Source organism: Condylura cristata, unplaced genomic scaffold (genome assembly GCF_000260355.1).
Source record: "Condylura cristata isolate star-nosed mole 26May11 unplaced genomic scaffold, ConCri1.0 scaffold00001, whole genome shotgun sequence".
Classification (NCBI taxonomy): Eukaryota; Metazoa; Chordata; class Mammalia; order Eulipotyphla; family Talpidae; genus Condylura; species Condylura cristata.
The window spans coordinates 25683521-25703690 of NW_004567102.1; the positions used below are offsets into that span (position 1 = coordinate 25683521).

General features: G+C 32.4%; 1 protein-coding gene across 3 annotated transcripts in view; it reads left to right on the forward strand.

The window, feature by feature from the left end:
• ADGRB3 (adhesion G protein-coupled receptor B3) overlaps positions 1–20170 on the forward strand; it is a 650534-nt gene that overhangs the window by 520801 nt on the left and 109563 nt on the right. For all 3 annotated transcript variants that reach the window (XM_004673604.2, XM_004673605.2, XM_012721768.1), the window contains 2 exons: positions 1265–1368; positions 4996–5098. In XM_004673604.2, coding sequence (XP_004673661.1) covers positions 1265–1368; positions 4996–5098 — 207 coding nt within the window. The remainder of the gene's footprint in view (positions 1–1264; positions 1369–4995; positions 5099–20170) is intronic.

The window sequence follows — 20170 nt, forward strand, 5'->3', positions numbered from 1 at the left end:
TTTTATAACTGGAAAGCTATTCTAATGAATTTATGAAGATACTGTTGGTAATAGAATGAAGACCCCAGACACTGTAGTCAAACACATTGCATATCTGCATTGGACATTTTCAGTACATTTTCTGGGGGTGTCCTTGGATATTTATCTTTTAAAAATCACATGAAGTTTTCATGAAAAGCTTGGACTCTCAAAAACTGTAAAATCATTCTTTAAAAGTATGTATGTTTGTAAAACTAGTTACTGAGAAAACCTTATAAACTGACTAAAACAAAAATACTCCATCAAATAAATTTTGAAAAATTATTTTATAAAGTGACATGCTGAAAAATTAGCTAGATAAACGTGACTTTCTCTCTGAATTTGGCCTAAATATGCCTCACTTGTTTTACTTATTTTGATAACAAAACTACCTAATATAGTTTAACATGAATATTTAAGATTTGGAGCCCTCTTGATCTTAAAGTATATTTCTTCAAACTTCCCATATTAAAGAAAAACAACAGATTGTGTTAGTGTCAAGTTAGTTTTTAAGGAATGAGATCTCTTATATCAATGACTGCTTATAATCTTTGTTTTAAAAGATATAAGGCTTATTTGTCAAGGTCATGTATTTGAGATCTGATCCTGGCATTGTGAAAATTATCACCACTTACTTATTTCATAGTGGAAAAATATCATAGAGTATATTCTAAGGTCTTGTTTTTGAAATTTGATTTTCTTGTTTACTTTTAGAGGCCAAGCAAATGGAATTAAATGAGAGAATAGTTGACTTAGAACAAAGTTGTCAAAGTCAGAAAGTTTGAAAAATTTCAATGTCTAGGTGCCAGAGTTGAGTAACACAATCTCTTTTTAAACAGGGAATCAAAATAAATTTTATCAAAAAGGATACTGTTAAATAACTCAAGTAATTGGGGGAAAAATAATTCTGTTTTAATATTCAGCTGGAGAAAATTTCATTTTCATTGTGAATACTGACCAACTTAGTTTCAGGTATTTATTTTAGAAAGTCATAACTTTCTAAAATGTCATAATTATGCCATAGTCAAGCATTTAAAACTTGAAGGTCTTTATTACTTCACAGTGGGAGAGAGTGGGGAGGTAGAATTAGTCATTTTAAAGGTTGAGAATATGTGAACAGAGTGGTTACTGGGTAATTATCTGGTAACTATAACAACTATATTGGCTGTTTTGGGTGTTAAGATAGTTTTGCTGAGTTTAGAAGTTATTTTTAATTCAAAAAAATCTTTTCTTTCTTAATTTACAGATCATGGAATCCTCTGGTACACCTTCAGTTACCCTAATAGTAGGCAGTGGCCTTTCTTGTTTGGCCTTGATCACCCTAGCAGTTGTCTATGCAGCATTATGGAGGTATGTAATAAATTGCTACACTGAAATGGTATGCAATGTTATTCACAGTCAAATCAAGGAATATAGTATCTATTGTATGTCTACTGTCCTACTTTATTGGAAGTAATGGTTTTTATAACAGTTATAATTGCTGCTATTTAATTATAATAAATAAGAGTAATGTGCTTACCTAATTTTCTTGTCTGTATTCCCCTATCGTGAGAATTAACATGCACACACTTTTCTCCCCAGTTCAAATGATGATAGCCTTCAACAAGTTGCTTACTCACAAGCATAGTACTCTCTTATCCAAAGTCCTGTCTAACAATGATTTTAATTTATCCCAAATACTAATTTTGAGATTTAATAAATTTAATCAAATTTCTCTGTTATAGAAATCTGGTTACTAAGTTACTGTCTTAAATACATGCTTTCAGTATGTCCCAGATAATGAGTAAAGTCTTCCAAACTTCTATGTATTAACAAAATACCACATGCTGAAGAAAGTTCTCTTGGCTAAATGTCTCCAATAGCATTCTGACGAAGTGTTATTGATTTTGAAAAATCAATGAGAATAAGTCAGAGAAATACACAAGCAGGACTAAGAGGTTGAAAGATATTTGAAATTGTTTCTGATATTACATGAAAATTCAGTATTTTGTTAGATTTGTTCTTTTTCTATTATTAGATTGAGATCCATGAGATTTATTAGATTTACTCATATGCTGCTAAAGATTGCTTAACCATATGGCCATACTTCCTAGTGGATTTGAAAAAATTGTACATGTTCAATATTTTGACTATTAAGAAATGTTCTAAAGACAGTGACTAACTAGTAAATAAGTATGTACTTTTTCTGAATGTTTGCAGTATTAAAATTACCAAATTAGTCCTAGTATTTTAATATTTTAATATCACTGAAGATAAACAGTGTACTTAAATTATAATTTAGAAATAAAAGGTCACTTGATTTAATACCCTTTCAAAAAAGCATTGGTCTCCACTATATTTTCTTACTTTTTTGATAGCAAAGATTAATTCCAGGATATGAAAATTGTGAGATATTAAAAAATTTCATACTTTACAAAAAATGAAATATTTATACATTCTTTGTGTATTGGTTCAGGTACAAAATGGACATTCTGTCTCGCTAAAGGAATTACCTGGTAGTGTGAAACACTGACAAAGTGACACAGTCTGATAAAGTATGACCAATCTCATGAAATGATGAAAGAGATGGTTAGTTTTGGCATAACATTGTAGATAAAAGAAGTCAGAGTCTAGGACTCAATCAGGCAAGTGTTCACCTGGTAATGTTAGAGTAAGATGGACAAAGGCTCAGAAGATAAAATAATTAATAAAAGCTTTATCTCCCCCAACTGGTTGAATGACACATCCCAGAAAATGAGACTTACTTAAGGGCCAATACAGTTGGTACTTACAATAATATCATAATTCATCTCATTGAAATATTTAGAACTAAGTTCCCTTTCTCAGCACCTACAGTTCATGTACCAATTCCACATTCTCTTCACCCTTCAATGCGTGTGACTAACACAAACACTGTCAGTAGAAATGAAATGTAAACATTATCAGAATACAGGATTAATTAACTACCATAATAGTTTCCTAATCCAGGATAACCATCCACTGCAATAGTTTTCTTAAGAATTACCCAAAAGAATGCATTAAATTATCAAGTGAAACTGAAAAGTGTAGAAGTACCAAGAGACAACATGTGTGTGGATTCTTAAGAGTTAGTGGCCATCAACTTATTTTCTACACATAGATGAATTAAAGCAATATTAATAGTTTGATAAAAGTTTTCAAAGTGATGAATTGTTTAGTGAAGCTTGAAGAATAATTAATTCAATGCATTTTGTAAACATTGTGTTTAGCTGTAACACTCCTGGATGGAAATAATCAAGTTAGGATCCAACTACCCTTTGACGGTAACTTCAAATGATTTTTAAACTCTACAACAATTAGAATTACTTTATATATAATACAGTGTTTTGAAATGTGCTGAAGTCCCATAAAGTTATTTGGAAGTAGTAATCAAAGTATTATGTTATGTCCCATGCAGATATCTTCTACGGGGTAATATAACTACAGAAAAAGAGCAACTGAATATGTTCTTTCAATTCATGCATTGAAATGAAATATTCACATATGTTTATAGTTTAATGAAACCTATTTAGAAGAAAGTTTAAAATTTGAGAAATTTTATAACAATTTTAATGTAACATTGTGATTCAATGTTAATGAAAATGGAAAAATTAAAGATTCTTCAGAATATACTCAGTCTGGATCATTCATGATTTTTCTATTTACAGAGCGAATATCATTGAACCTCATTTAAAATTATCTTTGTGTTAGAAGCCATTATCATCATATATGGAATCAGTTTTGTACAGCTCTTAAAGTTTTTGTTATATTCCCTAATCTACAAAAGAACTTTATGATTGATGGTATCAGGAGCCTCAAGTATAGTTTGTTATATTTTTAGATATGGATAATGAAGGGACAAAGTTACATAACTCTTCAGGTCATTTAATAGTGAGAATTGACTTAGTTTAGGACTATGAAGCTTTATTTTACAAAGGAAGGACATTTCTTTCATATTAAAAATTGCTCTTTATATGCTATTGTTACATGTGTTTTGCTTTGTTTTCTCTTCTGGAATATGTAATACAGTGTGGAGATGCTGCCTAAATATTCCTCAAAGACACCAGGATTGAACACATTTTGACAGAGCTTACCTTCCATTGGCACCCCTGTCTTGACATGGCACAGAAATGCCCAGGCCTGCTGTGGAAAGTGGGTCCATGTTTTAAAACAAATTGAACAGTCTCAAATTACACAAGTACTAGTGTGTCTTTTGTTACTGTCACTCAGAGATTTACCACAGGGTACAATAAAATAGGATAAGCAGCTGGTAGATCATTTGATTCTGAAAAGTTTTCTCCATGGCATAGATTCTTGATGCACTTAAAATTATATAACAGACTATATATAAACACTTCATAAGGGTAAAATATGGCAGATGCCAAGTAATTTTCCAGTGCAATGGTGAATTATCTATGCATTGGGTTATTTTTTAGAGAAAAAAAGAGCTTTTTTTTCCAGAACAATTAGGAAAAGAAAATAAATTGTAACAGCCTGTTACATAAAAGTGGGTGAAATATGTTTACCCTTGAAAGTGTTCATTGTTTCATGAAAGTAATGTCACCTATCTAGAAAACAAAGGGGTACTATAGAATATGCATTGGACTTTTAATCTGTATTCTGAGATTCTATTCATTGACTTATGTAATAATACTAAACATATACACACACTTGTAAAGGTAGTTACACTGATCGACATACTTTCAAGAAATTTTATTTTTCTAAGAGAACGGCAACTTAGGTTTTGTTGGAAATGTCCACACTAACTCCTAGGAAAAAAAATTCTTAAGTAATCAAACATACTACACCATATTAAAATTGTTTCTCTAATAATCTTTATATTTAACAACTCTTTCATATTTTTCTCCTATAAAGGCTGTACTTTAATCTTTCCTGAATGAGTAGCACCAGTTTGTATAACAGAATTCTTCATTTTTCTGTTGCACTTTAAAATTGGACCTTCTTTCTCTTTCTGTCTAGGTACATACGCTCAGAGAGATCCATAATTTTGATTAACTTCTGCCTGTCTATTATCTCATCCAACATCCTCATACTGGTTGGACAGACTCAAACACATAATAAGGTATGGTGTAATTATTGTCATTCTGTTTATATGTTTATGTTTTGATAAAGTTGGTTATTGATAATCTAAACCTTTATTCAAAAGAAAATGGGAACTTCTGACAGATAATTTTAGAAACCAAATTATTTTGTTTGTTACTAAAAATATAACCCATTCCAAACCAGAAATATATCCCTTAGGTTAATTTTCTTGGAATTAAAAAACTGCCTAGAATAGTAAAATGTTTGTTGCACACAGTGTGAAAGCTCTGAGCTCAAACTCGTGGGATATCAGAGCACAAACTGATTCATTATCCTAATTTACTAAGATACTGATTCCTAAAAGTCCAGCATAAATTTCTTATAAATATGACATAGCTCTTGAAAATGCACCCAGAAATTGATATAGGCACCCATCTAAAAGAATACTAGCTGAATATAACTCTAGGTTCCATGTCTTAAAGCTTAACATAACCAAAAAGGTATTTTGGAAGTTAGCCAGCACTGAAGTTCTCTGTAATAGAGTAAAACTGCATAAGCACTTTACACAGAATATAAAAATATAGGTCCTGTTATATGAACTAACTTAAGTTGAAATGACCATAGTTAATCCAGAAATAACTATGAGCTCTTTACAAATCTTCTCTGTCCAAAACATGAAACCCTTAATGGAAATCTTAAATGAACCTACTCCAACCCTAAAGGATTTCCATTAGTTTTAATATTATCTGTTGATCACTTTGGGCTTGTTTATTTTCAGGTGCTAAAACCAATAATTAAAAACTTTGCCCCAAATTGTCATTTTTAAAAATCAGATGCATTTTTAATAGTTTTTGATGTATTAGAAATTTGTAGGACATGCAAAATTATGGATAATTTGTTTATCTTTGCTAATTTGATTTCCACCCAAAGAATCTGATTTTGGTTCTCGTAGGGCCTAAGAAACTTTAGGTTATTTCTCCTTGAACCATATTACCCTAGGTCTGGCCTAGGGGGATGGCTCTTGCAGGACCCTTAAGGTTTAGCGAGAAAAACACCACCAACAGTAAAAGTTCCTTTAGAACTAAGATGCACTTTCTTTTCTCTTCTTTCTTTCTTTCTTTCTTTTTTTTTACATCATTCTTCATTTTATGCATTTTTTCATCTCAGTTGTAATCCCCATGGGCTTTCCACCACCAGTTCACCCATGTACCATCACCATAGTCCAATGCACTCTTCCCACCCCAGTTCTGATCCCATTCCCCTTTCCATCCCCATAAAATGTCTCTGGTTTATACTTGTTCATTGTTCTCATTTTTACTCTATTACATTTGTTTCTCTGTTCCCCCTCACCCCCTCTGATCCCTTATACTCCTCCTATGAATGAAATCATCCGGTATTTTTCTTTTTCTTTCTGCTTTATTTCGCTAACCATGATCCCTTCCAGCTCCATCCATGTTGTCACAAAAGGTATGAGTTTATCTTTTTGATTGCTGAGTAATATTCCATTGTGTATATGTACCACATCTTTTTAATCCATTCATCTATTTTTGGGCACTTGGGTTTATTCCCTGTCTTCCTTATTGTAAATAGAACAGCAATAAACATGGGGATGCAAGTATCTTTTTGAATCAATGTTTTTGTGTCCTTTGGGTATATTCCTAGGAGTGGGATTGGTGGGTCATATGGAAGCTCTATTTTTAGCCTTTTGAGAAACTTCCAAATAGCTTTCCATAGTGGTTGTATCAGCTTGCATTCCCACCAGTAGTGTAAGAGGGTTCCTTTTTCTCCACATTCTCACCAACAGTTTTGTTGTTAGTTGTTTTAATGATGCATTCTCACTGGTGTGACATGTTATCACATTGTGGTTTTAATTTGCCTTTCCTTTTCTACAAGTGATGTTGAACATTTTTCCATGTGCCTACTGGCCATAAGATGCACTTTCATGTGTTGGTTCCCAATTTCTTTCCTGTGTCTTTTTTCCTTAACAAAAGATGAGAGAATATAAAACATATTTCCACAGTATTGTTATAGAAAGAAAAGAACCACCACTTATAATTGGGAGAGGAAAAAGAAATGTATGAAATAACCAGCAGAGCAGACATAAGGGTCAAACTGAGAAAGAAATTAGGGAGAAGTAGAGATGGAGAGAAGATAGTACTGTAAATCCTACAGAATTATTCTAATTGCTTAACTCGCTGTTTTTCACTGTTCACGTGTGCAGGGCTTCAAATACCTTATGAACACCCATTTATTTGTTAAAGAATTGTGGGTAGATATTGAAACTCCAGAAAGACAAGGAGAGCTTCCCTCTGAAGTAGGAATTATTTGATGGGTCTGAGGATCAGAAAGAACAAGCAAGCTTTAGCTTAACCTCATATTTCAAATTTTTCCACCAAAGCCTCCCTTCCTTTCATTTTTACCATCTACACATTGTTGTGTCTCTAGTCACAACATAGAAATATAAAAGATCTTCAGTAGGAAGTATGACTTTAAAACTGTTTCATGCCATATAACCATGTTTTTACAAGTTTTTAGCAAGTTGGTAGACCAGTACAGTTTCCACAGGCTTGCTACATATTTTGGTGGTGATTGTCTAAGTCATTGCTGAATAGTAGAAATACAGTGTAAGCCACACCTTCTAGTTATATGTGCAATTGTAGTATTTTAACCCACTTTAGAACAAGAAAAAGAAAAATTAAATTTAATAACATTTAATTCAGTATGTCCATTTTAATATTAAATTAATATTGTTAAAAGTTTATGAAATATTTTACAATCTTTTTATTCACTCTTCAGAATCTGGTGTGCATTTTCTACTTACAATAGTGGTCACTTCAATCTGCTCTGCAATGACCCCATGTAGTCAGTGACTACCAAATAGTGTAGATCGATATGGTGATATTTAGTAACTAACATAGTCTCAAGAAATGGCATTCTGTTACCCATTTCACCCATCCCAGTTTTTCAACCTTCTTGTTTCATCAAACCAATCTGCATGTATTATGAATATGAAAGGCAAGATACGACATCTAGTTATATTTTCATTTTTGATTATGAAGTACAACTGATATGGGCTCTGTTAAAGAGGAAAAACTAGTGTAATGTAGTTTTGTTTCTCCCCAGGTATTTATGGAATACATTCCATGTGGTTTAGGGGCCATAATGGTGCCGTCCCAAATAGGCTATGGTAAATTTTGCTGCTGTGGTTATTGATGCTTGTGGGTAGTAGGTAGTGGTGATGATGAAGAAAAGGAAAAGTTTTGGTTTTCTTCTGTGCTGTGTTAGTTGTACTGTTCTAGCTCTGAATACATAGTCTTGTAAGCCTACAATGCACTGTACAATGACTAGTTGGAAAAAATAGCAAATATTAGAATTTTACTTTTAGTCACTCAGTATCAAGTTTCCGGAGCAAACAATCATATATTTTATTATGGTTTATGTGCTGAATTGATTTAAATCAACCTACTTCATTTTATGTATTACATATCAGTTTTACTGAACTTAGATTTGATGATTTCTTGGAAAAATGTATCAACTGTATAAACTCATAATCTGTATAAAGTTAGAGTACTTTTTAAAAGGTAAACTATTGATTAGTGGCTGCAGAATTTTATTTAGATATGTGAAGGACCCCTTTGTTGCTGTGGTCAATTTGTAATTGATCAGATTTCTATCATTGACTTCCCTGGGAAGTTTTGATTGATGCTTCAGTATCCCCTGCTTAGAAAAATGCACACAGCTAAGAGTTTCTTGATGAACAAGTTATTTTGTACAGCCTATAAGAGTCATCATGGCTAGTTTGTGTGAAAACTGATATTTGATATTGATGTCCTGAATAGTTTTGAAGTGTCATACTGGGATCTTTCTCTGAATTGCTTGTTGAAATCTAATTGACTCGATTATCTCACTACTGAGTATCTCTACATTCTTCTACATCAAGATAGAAACAAGCCGAAAGAATTCATAGTTTTAAATGTGATTTATTTACATCTTTAACCTAAAGATACAATTGCTGGCAGCAAAATAATCAAATGCAATTTACTATATCTCTTCTTAAAATTCAGTTACAAAGTTGAGCAGGAACCCATTTCATTATGTTTTGAGTTTTCTCATAAGGCACTGTTACCCTTTGACATCTCAATGCATTTATACTTTCACCCAGGACATTTATGTGTTACTCAAATATTATTTATAAAGAGTTTTTGTTCTTAGTATATGCAAATGTTTTGTTGTTATTAAGCCTGTACACTATTTCTGGTCCTACTATTTTGCAGAAAGCTAAGTTTATTTTGGAAATATATTCAGAGAGTAGTTTTCTTAATCAGATATGTTTTATGAAGATTTCATAACATTCTTTTTAACTGGTGGAAATCAAACTTGGCAAAACTCTTGGCTTTTTTTGTTAGTTTGTTTTCCTTTTGGATAGTAGTGGTCACCAAAGTCTCTTGACATACTTAGAGATAGTTTCTCTCCTGTTACCTCACTATTTTGTTATAATGAAAAAATAATGATGAAATAATAGGTCTTTGCCATTTTGAATACTTTGAACATACCTTGTGTGTAGCATTCACTTGAGAAGGACAAAAAAGCAATTTACAATGTGCCCCTTCATAGCATTGTTTAATCTGGACACAGAATGACTGGGCCTAAAACTCCTCTGTCAACTGTAGTGTATAAGTTTCAATAAAATCTATATTTACAGTTCAGTTAAGACTAAGCAATGTTTACAACAGCCAATCCACATATTTTCAGTACCTTTATTTTTACTAAAGGAAATATGTTCATGCATCTACCATCATGATTTTGCACATACTAGCTTTAACGATGGGTTATATTAGCTTGATAAAGACTAAGTATTGACTGTAAGCAGATTTCCACTATCAGAGCATTGCCCTTTTGAACATAATTCCAGCTGACCACTCATCCTGTACATTTCTAGACAGCTCCTAGAATTAGAGGTTAAACTAACTGACACATACTATCATACAGAGAATACAGGAGTGTTGTAATTTACAGACATCCTCATGAGACATCAGAAAAGTTAACCATTTTGAGATAATAGTCAAATATGAAAGAAAAATCTTAGGTGCTAAATATAGTCCTAATAGACCCTAGCAAAAGTGCTCATTGAAAAACCAAAGGGAGGTTCCCAGATTATTTGGGAATGGCAAATGTTTCCTTAGCATTATTTAGAAAGAATTTATCTCATGATTCTTTATGTGCAGATCATTTTATTACATGTAATGAGCTATTCTGATCAATTTAGTCTTGCAAAAAATATAAAACTTCTTGTCAGCATATGTTTTAGAAGTCATATACTCTACGATGTTTCCTTCATACTGTGCTTCTTTGCCATTTACTAAGTGTTATGATTTTATTCTGTAGTTTATATAATATAAAAACTAAATATGATTTATAAAGTTGGGTCAAACTGGAAAATTGTCATATTTTAATGTAAGATATTTGGTGGAATTTTTTTTGTCAGAATTTTTTTTAAAAATAAAATCTTATTTTGGATAACTTTAAATAAGTGAAGAAGGAATTCACTTATTTTTCCTATTTTATTTTGCCATAGACCACATCTTCACATATTTACTTACTTGCCTGTTTTCTGAATGTGTATGTCTTTAACTTCTGAGAAATAATACTGAATATGTTTCCAGCTATCCAGCTTATCCCGTCTGATACCTGCTGAAATAGTTTGCTTCTTCTCTTGAGATTCAATGCGTAGACATATTCATCTCTTGGGTGGTGATGGTTAAGAGAAAGCATTTATAACTAGATAGACTTAAGCACATTAAATCTGCCACTTCTTTGTATGATCTTGTGCATAATACTCCATCTTATCTTCTTAGAATCTCCCTCAGAGTGTTGTTGTCAAGGTTATATGAGATAGTGCATATGAAGCACCACACTTGAGCCTAGTTTATAGCTGTGATTATGATAACGATAATGATCGTTGCCAGATGTACATCTGATTCTACACTTCTTTCCTGAGCTTCCAATTTTCTCGTGTGAAATTTTCTACTCACCCTTAAATTCACTATGTGTTTTCCTTTCTCATTCTCTAACACTTTATATTTAAATTACATACATTTTCTGTGGTCGCAAATAAGTTGGAACCCTGTGTGGAATCTATGATTTCTTCTACTTCCTCGTGTAGTACATCATCCTCTGTGCTAGTTATATCCTCAAATATTTCTCAAATCCAGTTTTTTGCTTCTAGTAGGTACTCACTGTCATCATTAGTCTACCACTGTTGGCATCATCAAACTCTCTCTACTTTATGTCCCTAGTGATGGATCAAGATTCAAATTTCACCACTCACTCCCCTGTGTAAACATCTTTTTTTTGGTCTCATCTTATTCATAAGAGATGTTCAAATTGTGCTTAGTCTCAAGCAGCCAAACATGTTTTATTTATGTATGCAGATTTCAAGCCACTGATTTTTTTTTTTTTGGCATTAATACATCAGAGTTCAGGAATAAATTATTGGAAAAGAGTTCCTGTAATTAATTAAACTTGAAAAACCTTAAACAGGACCTGTATTGAACTCCCCATTCTCATTCTGCTTTACTGGATATTATTGTAGACACCTGCACCAACAAACCACTTATTGTTCATCAGAATCACTCTGTTCTTTCTTGTTCCAGACTACCCTTGGGGCTTGAGCAATGTTACTCTTTTCTACTCTACTTCATTTCCCAAGATGCTCAGTCCTTTCCCCCTGTTAGGAAGTCTTCCTCCAATCTCTACTCTTATCATCTGGGAGTCCATGATTTATCCAGAGTATACCTACAATCTTATATTGTGTTACCTGCTTTCAACTAGACTGTATTTGCTTATGGCAGACTACATTATGTTCATTTTTAAACTCACTACCAACATACAGTCTGAATAATGAAAACAAATATTTATTGAATGTCAGGGTAGATTATTTTAATCCATCATTTGGGATTATACCCCTGGAGACTAATACTTATTGTTAGTTTTACAATGATGAGGGGCCCCTTCTTTAGACGATATCTAAGCCAAATGATGATAAAATCTATTGGGCGTTGTTGTGACTGATGATTTGTTTTAAAGGTGATTTTGTGCCTGGATTTTTGCTAAAGAAACTCTTAAACCTAATAAATGTGAGTTTTCTTATTTAATAACTCATGTAAAATAATATTCATATCCTTCAAAAAAAAGTGCTTACTCATGATTTCCAGAGAATTTTCAAAGTGATTTCCTGCCAATAATGTCCCAAATGTGTATTTACTATTCTCAAATATGTGTGTGATCTTAATGGCTGAAACTAAAGCTCCCTATTTAGATTTATTAAAATCTAATTTATTGACTTGCTATGATATTTGTGAAAGGATTTAAATGTAATAAGCTTATGTGTGGTTCATTTGAGTCCATTTTGAAGTATCTTGCAAACTTTGCCAGAGTTCTGCATTCATGAAAGCCATTATCAGCCAAAGAAAAGAATATCTGGTTAGTTTCTTGATTTTTTTTTCAGGCTCCCAGAAATAAATGATTATTTTTTTCTTATTAGTATGTGGTTCACAGGTGAAAGGCATGGAATTGGAGAGATTCTTTTAGGCCATTTTAACCTCCTTGTCCCCTGATCATACATTTCTAGGTTTGTGTGGTAGGAGCCAAGTATCACATTATTGAAGTCAACTTCAAAATAAAACAAAAAAATCAGTATGAAAGATGAGTTTGAAACAAGCAAAAAGTAGAATGATTTGATAAGGAGTTAATAAAATGGCTGAAATATCTAAAGCCAAACAACTTTGATGGATAGGGCAGACATATTAGGCAGTCAGTGTGTGTTCTTCAGTGAAAACCTAGGTCTAAGCAAAACTTGAGAGCATTCATTCAACAGAAGCAGAAGTACAACACAAGTTTCAGACTTGCGTGCTCTTGTTTGCTTTGAGAAAGTTCAGCCTATTCTGATTACCTTATGTTCAATTATTCTCAAGTAGTTATATAAAATTCACCTTCAGGAAATGTAAAGAGATTTTTTATTTGATCAATCCAGTCTCCATCCCCATCATCTCCGCTTTAGGCCTGGTCTTCATCAATGCTTAATTGGACAACATGACACTATAATTTTGGTCTGCTCATTTAACCTTTGCTTGTATTGGCTGTCCATTATTATTGCGAAAATTATCTTAAATGCAAAAAAAAAGCAAAAACCCTGCTTTTGTTATTCTATACTCTGTTGTACCAAATTCTACCATGGATCTACTCATAAAACTGACTATTTCTGAACATCACCCACATTCATGGCTGCCTTTTGTATATAAATTAACTTTGTAGGAGATAAGAACTCTCCTGAGTATATGTGATAAAAATATTCCTCTCCTATGGAGATATTTCTCTCTCCAAACTTATCTAACCTTATTGCAAGGTATTTGAACTCCCATTTTTACTACATGTTAGGGACCCTCTCTTTATGCTTTCTAGGTACCCCACATTCAAAGGAACCACCAATGCCTCTAAGCCTTTATACGTTTACTTTGGCTGATAAACTCCTACTATCCTTTAGATTATGTAAATCACCTTAGCAAAGCCTTTTAACAGTCTTTTTTACTTAATGGTTTATGACTATCTTGTTATCCCCAGTCACATTATCCTCAATTCATTTATTGACTGACCTTACCCATCATATACTCTGATTTCCAAGGGTGATGATTTATCTTAGCTTTCAAAGCCACGAATATTAGCACTGGTCTTACACATGGTATGAAAATCAATAATATTTACTAGTAATTTCACTAGTTAATTAGTTAACTGAGGAATAATATACCAAGTATAATTGCAATTAAAAAATTGCAATTCAGTTCTTTTTTTTTTTTTTTGGTTCTTGTTGTTTTATGGTGAGATACCAGAAAAAACAGACTTGCAGAATGCTGAGACCTTCCTCAGATGAGAGATAGTTAAGTCAGGTTTTATCTTTATTAATAGATAATGAAAGAAAATTACAGAAGTTGAATGATTCACCAAGAGTCTCACAGAAAGGGTGCAAATAATCTGCTGTTGTTTTCTCCCCACCTCTCCTAGAATTAAGATACTAGAGAAATTATAAATTTCTCCCTCAAGATTTTTTCACCTTCCCAATTCTCAGTACCCAATATTAACTGTTCAGAAATTTGGCTAATATCATCAGGAGAACCATATTATGTGATTATAAATATTATGTGATTGATTATAACTGATAATATGTATAAGAATACTGAGTACGGACTATAGTATTCTGAATAAAGTGCTAAAATGCTGAATAAACACCACAGACAATGAATAATGTTAAATGACAGATATTCTCACACAAATGAAAGGCTCTTTTTATAAGATTATAATAGAGTTTTTAATGGCCCATTATACTAACTTTGAGCCTATACTTCTCTGGGGGCAAATATGGGATAAGAAGAGTATAATTTAGGTTAGTACTAAAGATCATTTAACAATGCAAAATTTATCTCTGAGTGAGATTAAATTGGGATAGCGTATAGGATAGAAATCCTTTCACAAATACTACAGATATAATTCAAGGGATGGCAAGCTTTTTTTGAGTAAAGGACCAAATAGTAAATGCTTTACCATATAATCTTTGTCACAACTGGTGACCTCTGTTACTGTAGCTCAAAGCAGCCACAGACCTAAAGAAATGGACATGGTTTGGATCTGGTATTTGTCAGCTCTGGACATTTTTGACTTTTCTAGAAACTTCTTGTATATATGAATAGAAGAACTATGAGGTAAGGTGAGGCAAGCCCATTTTAACACTGATCCTTTTTGTAGAAGTGACCTTTTCTATAAGTGTTTACCCAAAATTTAGCCTGTATAGCCTTTAGAACTAGAATGTGAGGCCCTTTACAGTGTATGAAAAAGTTTCCACAGGGATAAAATGGAATGCAAATCATTCTGAATTCCTTCTTTGGCTTAAGAAATAAACACAATTTCTTCACATATGGTGATTATTGGTTACCAGTACATAAGAAATTAAAACAAGAATCCAATTACTCTCATGTAAGCAGGACATATTAAAATTTAAGAGCTTTTCTTCTACAAAGAGCCCACCATTGTTTTCTAATTTAAGGCTGCTAAGAGCTCCTTCTTTGTAGAAGAAAAGTTGTTAAGGTACAGCAATAAATGTTAAACCTCTAGTAGAAATGTCACTCATCTGACAGTCTTGGACAGAAAGGAAACACCTGACAGAAAAGACAGGGTTGACAGCTAATTCCTTGCTAAATTCACCTGAAGATAGACTCCTTTTTGACATCTCAGCCTTTTTTTCTCTCTGTCCTAAAAGTTGTTTTATTAACATGTATAGTCGATCATAAGCATTGCTATACCAAACCTTAGAACTAATAGATAAATACTAATGCCCTGAAAAAAGCATGCTTAAAGATTAGAGTATATTTTTCTCTGTAGTGCTGTCAGTTAATTTTAAATCTTGAGTTTGGAGAAATGAAGGCATATGACTGAGTGGAATCTAGGTCTAAACTATCAATTTTAATGTGTGAAATTCAAAGCAAGCAAATTAAAATATTTATATAAAGTTATCCTATGTTGGTTGTAGAGTGGATCACCAAATCCACTCTAATAAATAAATGATTAGCTTGAATAATTGCAATTCATATATTAATGAATATTCATCAGATTCATGATAAGAACCTGTAAATGTGTTCAATGTTAAACTACATAAAATACAATACAAAGTTTTGTTTTTATAGACAAATCTTTGGTAGGTGATACATCAGCACACAGACTCACACATATATAATTAGAACTACAAAGAATTTTGAATGAATCTTATCTATTTTGCAGTCTTTGTGCTAATGGAATTCTATTTGTATTTTAAAGTGATTTTCCTATTGGATATAAATGATGTGTATTGCTTTCACAAAATAGAAATTAGGTCTGATTATCTAATTTTCTTCCTCATATACTTATTTTTGTTACTTTTTAGAAGAACTTTTAGTTAGACCTTTTTATGATAATTTTTTCTAACTTCCAAAATAATGATATGGAGTAAACCCTATGTACTTAAGATCCCTCATAGAATTGAGAAAGATAATTTGAATTAATCATCTGTTGTTACCAATGACACATGTCAATGTTAGAGGTTTTAAAAATAAATACAATTTTCATGGTTTCTGAAGTCAGAGTTTTGGGAGCAAAGCCCGGGCAGTTCTGACTCAGCACCTCTCCTGAGGCTGTAGTGCAGATATGGGAGACACACACTCACCTGACGGCTTTAATGGGGCTCAAGCATTTGTTGTCAGATGACTCAACAATTCAGATGACGTGAAAGCTTCAATGATTCTTAATGAAGGGTTTAAAACTTTGCCTTTTACTGGCCACATGCCATTTGTCAAGTTTTTAACCATTCCCCACACACCATCCTCCTGCTTTCTTTAAACTATAAATGAGCTCATGACACATATGTGCTAAAACCTCTAGTTAGACTGAGTGAGGTTTTTGTTATACCTGGGGTGAAATCCAGGACTGATCACATGGCCCTCTAGATAGCCTGGCGCCAAAGTACTTTTCCATTCTCACCACCTTATATTCATTACTTTCCCATTCTTTCACTGTATTCATTCATGCTGGCCTTGCACTAGAAACACTGTAAAAGTAGTGTAAGTCATATATGAGTCCAGTGATCAGCTGCCTGGTTTGTGCCTAGTGTCCTGGTACAGTGTGAACAGGCCATTTACAAAGAATCCCCTCCATTATATATTTCTCCCAAGATAAAACTCTTTCCCTCACCTCAGGGTTTTCTTGCATATTCCTCCTGCTACAGTTAATCTTCTTTCCTTCTTAGGTTAAACTATGAAACTATGTAACTTATGCCTGTCCAAATGTAATCTGGACCACATTCCCAAAAACCCTATTCTCTTAAAAAAAAAAAAAAAAAAACTTATTTTCTCTAGGAATGCATTTTTTTTTCCTACAAAAGATTTTTAATCTCTCATTTTTGTTTAGAAGGGAAGCAACATTATCTGTTTGATTTGCTCTATATACCCTGTGCCCAGCACAGTGCTTAACATCTTGGAACAGGTAACCATTAAATATTTTTTTAAATGAACAAAGGAAATATCTAACCTTCTATTGCTGTCTTCTAATCTAGCAATGGCGTGGGAATACTAAGTGGATCAAATTAGGTTATATCTAGGAAAATGTCCAGCAACATGCAATAAGCTTTTTAATTGAGGTAGAATTTGCGTGCAGTAAAATGCTGTGAATAATATGATTGAGCTTTAAGCAATATATCCTTTTCTTACCCAAAGCACAGTCAATACATGGAATATTATCATCACCCAAGATAGTTCTTTCAGTCCTTTTCCAGTTAACCACCTTTTCCAGAGGCAAACATTTTCTGATTTCTGTCAGACATCAGTGGTGTCCATTTCAGAGTTTCATGCAAATAGAAACATAATGAAAATCTTTTCATTTTGACCTTTTTTCTCAACATACTAGATTGAGATGCAGCTATGGATTAGTAACTAATACTCTTATACTGCTGAGTGTTATTCTATTGTATAATTTTACCACAATTTGATTATCCACTCTTGTTAATAGACACTCAGTTTGTTTTCAGGTTATTTTGTTGTTACTAATAAAACTGTCTAAATTTCATTTAAAATTTTTGTCTGAGATGTATTTTTTTGGCAGACTTGCAGGGTAAAAGACAAGTTAGAATATTTTCAACTTTAAAAAAAAAGGAACTTCTGAACAGTTTCTAAAATTCCCGTATCATTTTCTGCTCTTTCCATCAATCTGTGGCAATTCCACTGTGCCAAATCCTCGCCAGTATTCTAATTTACATCTCCCTAGTGACTGATATGGTTCAGTACCTTTTCACCTATTTATAGACCATTTTATATCCACATTGAAATTTCTGTTCCTGTCTTTCCTCACTTTTAAAATAGATTGTTCATCATCTTATTATTGCCTTGTTTTAAAAATACATATTTGGGATATATATATATGCACATATATATTTGAGGGATTCAAATATATGTCATATATACACAAAGAATATATAAAAGAAAATAGTTGTGTGGATTTAATTTTGTGGAATCTAATTTTTAATCTTTTTTTAGTTTTCATTTTTATGAGTCATCTATTAAAGATCATTGCTTAATGCTCCAGGTCATGAAAATATTCTTCTGCATTATCTTTTATAAGCCTTACAGTTTTAGCTTTACTATATCTATGATATACCAAATTAATTTTGTATATGATATGATGTAGAGATTGTGGTTCATTTTGTCCTATGTCCTTATGTATATGGAATTATTCTGGTACCATTTATTGAAAAAGATTCTTTTTCCCCACAGAAATACTCTAGTATCTTTGTAAAACATCAAATTACTATAAATATGTAGGTTTAGTTCTAGAATCTCTGTTTTGTTGTTCTGTTGTTCTATTCTTAAACCAATACCACAATCTTCATTCTTATAGATATATAGCAAATCTGGAAACCAAGAGTTTCTCTATCTTCTTTTACAAAATAGTGTTCTCTTATATAGAATCTTCATCTAGATTTGTCTTCTTTAGATCTTTCAGTATCCAGACAAATCTTAGAATCAACTTGTCAATTCCCTTTTTACTTATTATTTTTATTGAAATTCACATTAAGTTGTAACATTATATAAATTTCAGGTGGGAATCATTATATATCAACAATTGTATATATTACATTGGTTTGCCACTGAAAATTCCCATCTGTCTTACACTCTTCATCATACAACTGACTCCTTTTTTTCCCATTTACTCAACGTTTTTCCTTAACCTCTGGCAACTACTGATTTGTCTTGTAGTCTGAATTAAACTTGTAAATTTCTATTAAGCTATTGTAATGTTGTTGTATTTGCATTGATTTCAGGTTAATTTGGGAAGAATTGATACATGCTTTCAGCAACTATTGTTAGTGGCAGTGGTATGGGTTGGCTTTGTGAAATGTAATCATAAAGGCTTTATGACCAAATGTATAAGGATGCTGGGGAAGAGGGGGCATCACAAATTGTAGTATACTTTTGGGTTATGAAATAATATTCATTTTTAAGCTAACAAAATAGCTGAAGTTCATTAGGAACTCACCTGAGAACCATGTCCTCTAGGAAAAATATTCTGCTCCATTCAATATTTACTTTCTCTTATTTTTCAATCCTTTGATCTCTTTTGGACTTTTCATTTGCTATCTTCCTAAATAGGCTTTCTCTAAAGTATAGAACACCTCCCCCCCCATGCTGTATCTTTTCATCCATACATACCGTTATAGCTTGAATTTATTTTCTTTAAATACAGTGAGCCTTTTAATCACTAGATAAGGGGAAAATAGTGTCCAAGATCAAAAGGCCATAAGTCACTTTCTTTTGAGGCACATAGGAGGTTATACCCTTTATGACAAGGCACGGAAATGTACTCTTAATGAATTAGAAAGTGACTAGCTGTACTCCTTTCCAGGAAGTCATAGATGGTAGCATACTTCTTAACATGTGGAACAAAATGTTCCTGAAATTAAGGGAAGAAGAGAGCACAAGTGCCAGGATTTATGCCAAGCAAACCACACCTCATTTCTAATAAATGAGAACGGATTTAGAACCTATTAGTAAATATCCTATTTAGAAACCATTTATGATTTAAATTTCACTGACCAGGTTTTTCATCAAGATGAGCAGGCAATCTTCTGCATCTAGCTTCCTTTAAATTGCTTAGTATCCACATATCTGAAAATAACTGCTCTTTCTATTAATGTAAACATAATGAATATTGTTATTCAAAAGATAAAATAAGATAATCATATGTCACTAATGTGATTAATATAGCTTAATCCTTTTTACTAAGAATAGTGAAAATGTGTATATTTTTCCCTAAAGAGTCCTGTTGTGTGACTTGTGCTTTACTCTTCAACAGTTTTCTGTTTTCCTTGTGAAATTGCTTGTAATGTGGAAATGTGTATTTAGCTTACATATTTCTATATTATCTTTTTCTTTAACTTTCTATACTATCAAAAAAACTGTGATGCATTTTCTTTGATCATTAAACCAGATTCACCTTGTTAAGCCTCTTTTCATATTCAAAAAGTGGTGATTCCCCCCTCCCC